This window comes from Jaculus jaculus, chromosome 8 (genome assembly GCF_020740685.1).
Source record: "Jaculus jaculus isolate mJacJac1 chromosome 8, mJacJac1.mat.Y.cur, whole genome shotgun sequence".
In the NCBI taxonomy this organism is placed as follows: Eukaryota; Metazoa; Chordata; class Mammalia; order Rodentia; family Dipodidae; genus Jaculus; species Jaculus jaculus.
Genome location: NC_059109.1, coordinates 995,209 through 1,005,063, shown reverse-complemented (window position 1 = coordinate 1,005,063; position 9,855 = coordinate 995,209). Strand labels below are relative to the sequence as shown.

At 47.8% G+C, this 9,855-nt stretch overlaps 1 protein-coding gene across 4 annotated transcripts; it reads left to right on the top strand.

Annotated features, from left to right (window-relative positions):
• The first annotated feature begins 86 nt into the window (after positions 1 to 86).
• Prr3 (proline rich 3) lies at positions 87 to 8,854 on the top strand. Of its 4 annotated transcripts, none has more exons than XM_045156052.1 (5): positions 87 to 914; positions 1,738 to 1,800; positions 5,209 to 5,283; positions 5,374 to 5,499; positions 7,582 to 8,854. In XM_045156052.1, exons 1-5 carry the CDS (start codon positions 806 to 808, stop codon positions 7,686 to 7,688), a joined length of 480 nt encoding a protein of 159 aa, XP_045011987.1. In that variant the 5' UTR covers positions 87 to 805; the 3' UTR covers positions 7,689 to 8,854. The 4 variants fall into 4 exon arrangements, with proteins under 4 accessions (XP_045011987.1, XP_045011989.1, XP_004671967.1 ...); XM_045156053.1 differs by adding an exon at positions 1,221 to 1,301 and having other exon boundaries at positions 120 to 914; positions 5,209 to 5,499; XM_045156054.1 differs by lacking the exon at positions 5,209 to 5,283 and having other exon boundaries at positions 98 to 914.
• The last annotated feature ends 1,001 nt before the right edge of the window (positions 8,855 to 9,855 follow it).

Genomic DNA, 9,855 nt, shown 5'->3' with positions numbered 1-9,855 from the left:
CGCCGGGATGCGCGCAGCGGAGCCGGGCGGGAGGTGCGCGTGGGAGGATCGGGCTCACTCCGTCATGGGCGCTACCAAGTGGCGCCCGCAGGAAGGGGGACGCGTGTCATCACCACCTTGGGCTCCCGAGAGGAGCTACCACTCACCTGGCGGGGGCGGAGGGCCACACACACCGAAGCGATCCTACCCTCCCGGGCTGGACCCCAGTGCGAAGCCGAGGCTGCGCGCCCGGTGGAGGAAGCTAAGCCGCTGGAGCACCGGAGACACGGGTGAGAAGCCCGCAGGGGCCCGCTGGGACCCGGACCTCCGTGTGGGGACCGATGCCTGGAAGCAGGCTCACCGCTCACCCGGACGGGCGCCGGCGAGAAGAAAACCCCGGCGGGGCAAGGACTCTCGGAGGGAGGTCAGAGGGCACCAAGTTGTGCCTGCAGCTGTTCCCATGGTAACCGGGGACCGGATGTGGCGAGTTTAGGACGCGACCGGCCTCTGGGGTCGGCCTAACGTGCACACTGAGGGGCTGGTTTATGATTGTTGAGCCCGGAGAAGAGGAAGTTTATTTGGCCCGTCGTGGAACCGCGGCCGAGGAGAGCGTTAAGGATGCCGGGGGCCTAGCAGAGACCCCGTGAGGCTGCTTCCAGGAGACCGTCGCCACCACGGACCCCCCGCCACACACGCACACCCTCCCGGAAATTGAATGGCGGGTGCCTCAGTCTCCCTGCCCACCGCCCCCCGGAAGCGGAAACAAGTCTAATGTGCCCCTTCCTCACTGCCCTCCAAATCCCGTGTAGCCATTGCCGCATCCACGATGCCTAAACGAAAGAAGCAGAATCTTCCGCCTTCGCAGCCGCCGTCCCAGCAGCCGCCCCTGTCCGAGCGGGAAGAGCCTGGAGAGGAGGAGGATGAGAGTCCCGTGGGTGAGAGGCGGGGAAGGATGTGCCCATGCTTGTCAGCCCTGGAGCTAGGCGTGGATGCAGTGCGGGGGAGGGGTCTCTGACGAAAGGAGGAAGGACGCACGCGTCGGGGGGAGGTGGGACCCTGAATGGGGAGTTCTGACACTCCCTCAACCTGTCTGGCCCCTAAGCCTTTCTAGAGAAGGCTAGGGAGGTGAGGATAAAGTGTTCCGGTGCGCAGTCGCAGGATGGCTGGGGAGAGGGGCGGCAACGATGTTACAGATTGCGATGGCTGGGAAGACAATTTGTGACCACACTTCCACTGGTTAGGTGAAAATGCAGCCTTCTGTGAACTACTCCCCCGAGGGAAGGAGAGGAGAAAAAACTATATGTGATGGGCCAGCAGTTAAGGTGAGGGGTTGGGTTATCTGTGAAATCACTTGGTGTGTTACGGATTTAGCTCTGTAAGAAAAGAAGATTTTCAGTAAGGTGAGGGGTTGGGCGGGATCACTTTATGGATGCAGCTCTGTAAGGAAAGAAGAAAGTTGTCAATACCTGCAGTGTACCCCTTTGAAGTGATTTTTTTTTTAACTAAGTCTGAAAGCTTTGCAGAGACAGGATAGTTAGATGGGGTGAGAACTTGCAGCACTGCTTAGGAAGAAAATTATACATATATAACATATAATTACATACATATGACATATATGTATACATATGTATGTATGTGTGTATATATATGTATATATATATACATATATATATATGTAGACTTTACAAAAATACATCAGAACAAGATCATCAATCCTTTGCTCCATTCTGATGACCATATTTTCGTGTCTGCTCTTAGGACCACCCAGCCTTCTGGGCCCTCCCCCTATGGCCAATGGAAAACCTGGTGACCCCAAGTCAGGTGAGGAAAAAAGGGGCTCTCTTTCTTGTTTTAGGTCTTGGAATAGGAATGAAACCTTCAAAGACTTTAAAAAAATATCAAGATTGGGGATTCTGTACCTGCATGAGTGGAGAAGTACTGAATATTCAATGTTTGAAAAATCAGTGTTGTCAAAATGTCATTTTTTTCCAAGTTGATCTATAGGTCCAGGACATTCCCAGTCAATCCCTATATAAACAGGCTACATTATCATATGGAACTGCAGAGGATCTGAGTGAGACACTGCCAAGACATTCTAAAAGTGAGAAGTCTTATTCTGAATATCAACATTTGTTGCAAAGCTGCAATAGTTCTAACTGGTTTTAGTACAGTAATAGACATATAAGCAAGCACTCCCAGGTCTTAAGAAAATGAGGGAGGAGTTCAAGACCACCCTAGACTATGTAAGACCTTCCTCCTCCCTCAATAGAAATAAAAACCTGAAAAATGAAGCCAGGTGAGGTGGTTCACACCTGTTATCCAAGCACTCAGGAAACTAAGGATTGCTGTGAGTTTGAGATCAGATGTAGCTACAACATGAGTTCCAACTCAGCCTGAGCTAGAGTAAAATTACTCAAAAAAGAGGGCTAGAGGGAGAAGGGCAGCAGAGATGGCTTAGCAGTTAAGGCACTTGTGTGCAAGGCCAAAGGACCCAGGCTCAGCTTCCCAGGACCCACATAAGCCAGATGCATCTGGAGTGCATTTGCAACAGTGGAGGCCCTGACACACCTATTCTCTATCTGCCTCTTTCTCTCCTCCCTTCTTCCCTCTCCCCCCTGCAATAAGTAAATATTTTTTTAAAAGAGTGCTGGGGAGATGGATCAACAGTTAAAGAGGAAAGGGGGTTGGTGAAAGGTTACTGTGTTCCAGTCTCAGTTTATGAGATAAAGTTCCCCAGAGCTGTTTCATGGTATGTGGATACACTTAACACTACTGAACTGTACACTTAAAAATAGTTAAGATGGGGCCTGGAGAAATGGCTTAGCAGTTAAGGCATTTGCCTGCAAAGCCAAAGGACCTAGGTTCAATTCCCCAGGACCCACATAAGGCAGATGCACAAGGGCCACATGCATCTGGAGTTCATTTGCAGTGGCTACAGGCCCTGGGGTGCCCATTCATATTCATTCTCATTCTCATTCTCTCTCTCTCTCATTACAAATAAATAAGTAAAATAAAGTAAAAAGTTAAGATGGGAGCCAGGTGTGGTAGTATACACCTTTAATCCCAGCACTCAGGAAGCAGAGGTAGGAGAATTGCGTTGAGTTCAAGGCTACCCTGAGACTACATAGTGAATTCTAGGTCAGCCTGGGCTAGAGTGAGACCATACCTCAAAAGAAAAAAAAAAAAATTTAAGGTGGGGCTGGAGAGATGGCTTAGTGGTTAAGGAGCTTGCCAGCAAAGCCAAAGGACCCAGGTTCCCAGGAACATGTAAGCCAGATGTACAAGATAGCACATGCATCTGGAGTTCATTTGAAGTACACCCAATCTCTCCCCCACTTCCCCTTCTCTCCCTCAAATATAAATAAAAACAGTTAAGATGGGGCTGAAGAGAGATGGCTTAGCATGCCCATTCGTTCTATCTGCCTTTCTCAAATAAGTAAAATATTTTTTGTTTCTTTTTTTCTTTGTTTTTTGGTTTTCTGAGGTAGGGTCTCATCTAGCTCAGGTTGACCTGGAATTCACTCTGTAGCCTCACGGTGGCCTTGAACTCGTGGCGATCCTCCTACCTCTGCCTCCTAAGTGCTGGAATTAAAGGTGTGCGCCACCACGCCTGGCCATCTTAACTATTTCTTTAAAAAATATTCTACTTGGGGGCTGGAGAGATGGCTTAGCGGTTAAGGCATCTGCCTGTAAAGCCTAAGGACTCAGGTTTGTGTCCCCAGTACCCACATAAGCCAGATGCACATGGTGGCACATGCATCTGGAGTTCGTTTGCAGTGGCTAGATGCCCTGGTGTGCCCACTTTCTCTCTGTATCTGTCTTCCTCTTTCTCTCTCTCAAATAAAAATAAAATATTTTTAAAAATATACATTTTACTTAAGCTGAGCGTGGTGGTGCACGCCTTTAATCCCAGCACTTGGGAGGCAGAGGTAGGAGAATAGCTGTGAGTTCAAAGCCACTCTGAGATTCATAGTGAATTCCAGGTCAGCTTGAGCTAGAGTGAGACCCTACCTCAGAAAACAAAATAAAAAATATTATAAAAATGAAAGAGGTGGCTGGGTTTGGTGGCATACATTTTTAACCCCTGCACTTAGGAGGCAGAGGAAGGAGGATGGTTGTGAGTTCAATGCCATCCTGAGACTACATAGTGAATTCTAGGTAAGCCTGGGCCAGAGTGAGACCCTACCTTGAACTGTGCTCCCCCTCCCCCACAAAGAAAGAAAAAATAATAAAGGTGGACAGTGTTCCTGAGGATCCAAGGTTATTCTCTAGCTTCATGTATATCTGCATACTTTTTTGGTTTTTTGTTTTTGTTTTATTTATTTATTTATTTATTTATTTATTTATTTATTTGAGAGCGACAGACACAGAGAGAAAGACAGATAGAGGGAGAGAGAGAGAATGGGCGTGCCAGGGCTTCCAGCCTCTGCAAACAAACTCCAGACGCGTGCGCCCCCTTGTGCATCTGGCTAACGTGGGACCTGGGGAACCGAGCCTCGAACTGGGGTCCTTAGGCTTCACAGGCAAGCGCTTAACCGCTAAGCCATCTCTCCAGCCCTGTTTTTGTTTTTTGAGGTAGGGTCTCACTCTTGCTCAGGCTGACCTGGAATTCACTATGTAGTCTCAGGGTGGCCTTGAATTCACGGCAATCCTCCTACCTCTGCCTCCCGAGTGCTGAGATTAAAGGCATGTGCTACCACGCCCAGCTTACTTTTTTTTTAAATTGAGCAAAAACCAACCTGTCATACTAAAAGTTAGAATATTGGCTACATCTAGGAGGGGGAATGACACATACATAGTCTTTTAAAGTGTTAAATCTTGGGCTGGAGAAATAGCAGTTAAGGCATTTGCCTGTAAAGCCGAAGGACCTAGGTTCAATTCCCCAGGTCTCACATAAGACAGATGCACAAGGTGGTACATGCATCTGTAGTCCGCTTGCAGTGGCTGGAGGCCCTGGCACACCCATTCTCCCCCTACCCATCTCTCTCCCTCCCCCACCCCCCTGCCTTTCTCGCCCTGAAATAAATAAATGAGATTTTTAAAAAAATGTTAAGTCTATCTCTGTGTGATGGAAACTGGTATGTTTATTTTGTGTCAAGTTGTGCACATAAAATTGGTGCTTTGCTTCCACTTGAAAGGGAATTGTCTTATGTGGAGATTAAGTTGCATGTCAGTCAACCTTTTTGTTTCTCCTTCTCTCTCTCTCTCTCTCTCTCTCTCTCTCTCTAGCTCTTCATAGAGGTCCTCCAGGATCAAGGGGACCAGTGATTCCACCACTGCTGAGTCTCCCACCTCCTCTCCGGGGTAGAGGCCCAATTCGGGGAGGCCTTGGCCCCAGATCTGGTCCATATAGTCGAGGTTGGTGGGGGGTCAATGCTGAACCTCCTTTTCCAGGACCAGGCCATGGAGGTCTCTCTAGGGAAAGCTTTCACAAGGAGCAGAGAAATCCACGAAGGCTCAAAAGCTGGTCTCTTATCAAGAATACATGCCCCCCTAAGGATGGCCCTCAAATGATGGAAGGTGAGACCTGTTTTGTTATGCCTGGCATATCATACCCTGTACTCCTATAGTGGCCTTTTTGGTGGCGTCTCTTAGCCTTTGTGCTTGGGAATTGGAGGAGGGGAAATATACAGCACTGGGGATTAACCTAGGAGGTCGCAAGGCTAGGCAAACCTCTACTCTGAGCTAAACTTGAAGCTACCAGGTTACCTTAGAAGTTGGAGTAGGCTTGAAGAATTTTCCTCTTTGAGAAGGCTACCATTCTAAAATACCTGGTGCTCTGGGAGCATATCTCAGTAGTAGAGTACTGAACTTCCCGTGCCTGAGGCCACAGGGTCTTTCCCAGAACAAGAAAGGAGGGAGGGCCAAAATGTCTGCAAATGGTAGGGATTATTTTGTGTCCAGTTTATATAGGGTGCTAGGGATCTCAACCCAAGCAATCAGGCGAAATTTATTAGCACCTTTAACTGTTGAGACATCTCTCCAGCTCCCTGGAAACAGGATTTCTAAGAAAGCCCAGACTGGTCTTGAATTCCCTATGTTAGCCAGTGATGACCTTGAACATCTGATTTTCTACCTCTACCTCCTGAGTACAGGGGTTGCAGGCTTGTGCTACAGCACCTGGTTTGTCTGGTGCTTGGGGGTTGAACCCAAGGCCTCAAGCATGCTAGACATGCTACCAACTGAGCTATATCCCAGCCTTTTGTGTGTGTGTGTGTGTTTGTGTGTGCGCGCATGTTCATGGAAGCCAGAGGTTAATGTCTGGTTTCTTCTCTACCCCCTTTTTCTTCTTTTCTAGTATTGGGGATACGTATACCAGGCAGGTTCTGTACTTGTGAGCTGTATCCCTAGTCCTTTTTCTACTTTTTTTCCTGCCTTTAAAGCAGAGTATCACTCTAGCCCAGGCTGACCCAGATATCACTTAGTAGCCCTTGCTGACCTTGAACTCTCAGCAATCATACCTCACCTTTCTGTGAGTACTGGCATTAAAGACATGAACCACCACACCCAGCTCTTTTTATTTTGAGGCAGTGTCTCACTAAATTGCCCAGGTTGGCTTTGAAGTCATTCTAGTCCAGACAGTTTTGCAGTTTGTGATCCTTTTGCCCCAGCCCAAGTAGCTGAGGTGACAAGCCTGCACCAGCAAGCCTAGCATCCACATTTTTTTCTTTTTCTTTTTCTTTTTCTTTTTCTTTTTCTTTTTCTTTTTCTTTTTCTTTTTTTTTTTTTTTTTTTGAGATGGTCTCTTACTGAATCCAGAACTCAGCAACTCAGTTAGATAAGGTTACCAGCAAGCCCAGGGTTTTGCTTGTTCTGCCTTCTCAGTGCTGGGATTATATGTGTGTACCACTGTGCCCAGCATCTTCCCTGAGTGCTGGGGATCCAAACTCAGATTCTTATGCTTGCATGAGAGCTCTGCCTACTGAGCCATCTCTCCAACCCTTTTTTTTTTGTTTTGTTTTGGGTTTTTTGTTGCTGTTTTTTGATGCAGTGCAGGTTCTCACTCTAACCCAGACTGACCTGGAACTTACTCTAGCTCAGACTGGCTTCGAACTCATGTTGAGCTCCTAGCTTCTGGAGTGCTGAAACTAAAGTTATGCACTACTATGCCTGGCTATATTTGTTTGTTTGTTGTTGTTAGTTTGTTTTTTGTTTTTCTAGGTAGGGTTTCACTCTAGTCTAGGCTGACCTGGAATTCACTATGTACTCTCAGGGTCACCTTAAACTCACGGTGGTCCTCCTACCTCTGCCTCCCAACTGCTGGGATTAAAGCCGTGTGCCACCACGCCTGGCTGGTTTTGGTTTTTGTGAGGTAAAATCTCACTGTATCACAGATTGACCTGAAACTCATTCTTTAGTCCTAAACTAGCCTTGAACTCACAGTGATCCTCCTACCTCTGCTTCCCAAGTGCTAGATTAAAGGCATTTGCCCCCATGCCCAGCCTTCTTGGTTTTTGAGACAGGTCTCATTCTATTCCGTAATGGCCTCAAACTTTTAGCAATCCTTCTGCCTCAGTATCCCGCATGATGAGATTATAGGTGTTAGCCACCATACCCAGCTCTTACTAAAGTTTAAAATGCCAATTTTTCACTTGTTCACAGACAAATCTGACCGCCCTGTCTGCCGACACTTTTCCAAAAAGGGTCATTGTCGATATGAAGACCTCTGTGCCTTCTACCACCCAGGCGTCAATGGACCTCCTCTGTGAGACTGTGCCTTCCCAAGAGGCTGGAGGGAGCCCTTTGACCTAGCGGCCATTTATCTCCCTGTAGCTGGCACAGCTACTGTGAGGCCCTTCTGCCCAGCACCCTCAGTCAGTGACTCGTCCGCCTCTGTCCTGCACCTCCCTCCTTGGGGTCCAGAGTTGTGATTCATCACTGGTGCGCAGTGCGCACTATCCTCTGATTCAGGCTCCAGAGACTCACCTTCAGACCTCTTCCTGCTCCCTTCACCTGTCCTCCTGGATCTTCCCCTTCGCCAAGCGACTGCTGGACAGGAACCTTTGGTGCTGCTTCTTGTGCATCTGTCACCTGTCCACCAGTATTGCCCGTGATTCCCAAAAGCCCTGGAGCAGTTTTCTGCCCCCTCTAGCTGCTTGTTGAAAGTCCTTTTACGTGACACCCAGTGTTTTCAGCTGCCTAGAAAACACACCAGGTTGTCTGACTGTTAGGGATCAGGTCTGGGTGACTGCCTCAGAGATGCTTCCTGAAAGATCTCTCCCTACTTTTGGACATCGTCGTTTCTGTCAATAGCATGATCCCCACCAGTATGGCCTGTGGTGACTGTGCTCTGTGAAACTGTGCATCCCCTCGTAGCCTTTCTCAGTGTATGTGGCATTTTTGTGACTTCCCTACACTAGCATAAGTTTCTTGCCAAAATGAGTGAGGCTCTTGGTGCCCTTTAGACATTACCTGCCTCCCAACATGGGAGAATTGTGAAATTTCCACAGACTGCCTCCCAGTCCTCCCCTTTGCTCTGGTGTCATTTATTCTGGGTCTCACACCGGCCAGTGATGTCTTGTAAAGCCCCAGGTGGACCTCCTTTCCCAGCTCCTGCCTAGCCCATTTTAGTTAGGTCTGTCCTTGTGAGGCCACTAGTCCTTTTGTTTGGTTTCTGTGAACCTCCACTTGGCCTGTCTTTGGGTGGAGTCTGGACAGTACTGTTGCCCTCCTGAGACCTCTCCCCTCACATCCCTGACACTGGTTGTTTTCTGTGAAAACGGCGGTGAATGGTTTGGGTTTTGAGCTGGCCCTGAGGAAGTGGGTCAGGAGTTGTGTGGGCAAGAGGGAAGAGTGAGAGCTGTTGGAGAACTGAGAATGATTTTTTCTTTCTTTTTAACATTTTTTTATATTAGTAATAAACAGTGGAAACCAGTGCTTTCTTTCATCCCTGTGCTTTAATCATACCTGATGGGGCAGATAGGAAGGTCAGCCATTAACTGAGGGAAAGTTGGAGAACAGAAGTATGGAAGTCTGTGAGATGGTAATCAGCCAACAGCCAATGTGGATTATGTTGAAGGAGGCTTTTTTTGTTTGTTTGTTTGCTTTTTTTTAAGATAAGGTCACACTCTAGCCCAAGCTGACCTGGAATTCATTATGTAGTTTCAGGATGGCCTTGAACTCACAGCTATCCTACCTCTGCCTCCTGAGTGCTGGAACTAAAGATGCGCATTACCACGCCCAGCTTGTAGGAGCCTTTATTTATTTGTTTGTTTGTTTGTTTGAAAGAGGGAGAGAATGGATGTGCCAGAGCCTCCAGCCACTGCAAAGAAACTACAGAGGCATACACCACCTTGTGCACCTGGCTTACATGGGTCCTGGGGAATTCTGAATGTGGGTCCTTTGGCCTTGCAGGCAAGTGCCTTAATTGCTAAGCCATCCTCCCAGCCCTAATTATTATTATTATTATTTTTTTGGAGACAGAGATAATGGGTGTGCCAGGGATTCTGGCCAAATGAACTACAGGCACATCTGGAGTTTGAATGCAGTGGTTGAGACCCTGGCGTGTCAAATCTCTCTGGCACACTCTAAAAAGAAATAAAATATAGCCACTTGGCTGGGAATTCACAGTGATCTCCTATCTCAGCTGCCTTAGTACTGGGACTGAATGTATATGCTGCCTCACCTAGTTACTCCTGGTACTTTTTGTACTGATCTATTACCACCACCACCCCCATATTGGGAGTATTTTCCTTCTTTTTTCTTCCCTCCCTCCTTTTCTCCCTGCCTTCCTTTGTTTGATACAAGCTTTCACTCTGCAGCCCAGGCTGGCCTCAAGGTCTGGAACTTCCTGCCTCTTGTCTCCCAAGTGTTGAGATTACAGGCATGTACTACCATACCTGGATCCACCTACATTCTCTTTTACCCATAGCGCTA

Bases quoted from the DNA above. Each gene is read 5' to 3' on its own strand.
- Prr3 (XM_004671910.2), top strand. From the start codon at position 806: ATGCCTAAACGAAAGAAGCAGAATCTTCCGCCTTCGCAGCCGCCGTCC. The intron at 1,801-5,208 runs GTGAGGAAAAAA...CTCTCTCTCTAG, and splicing joins ACCTGGTGACCCCAAGTCAG to CTCTTCATAGAGGTCCTCCA. The intron at 5,500-7,581 runs GTGAGACCTGTT...ACTTGTTCACAG, and splicing joins TGGCCCTCAAATGATGGAAG to ACAAATCTGACCGCCCTGTC.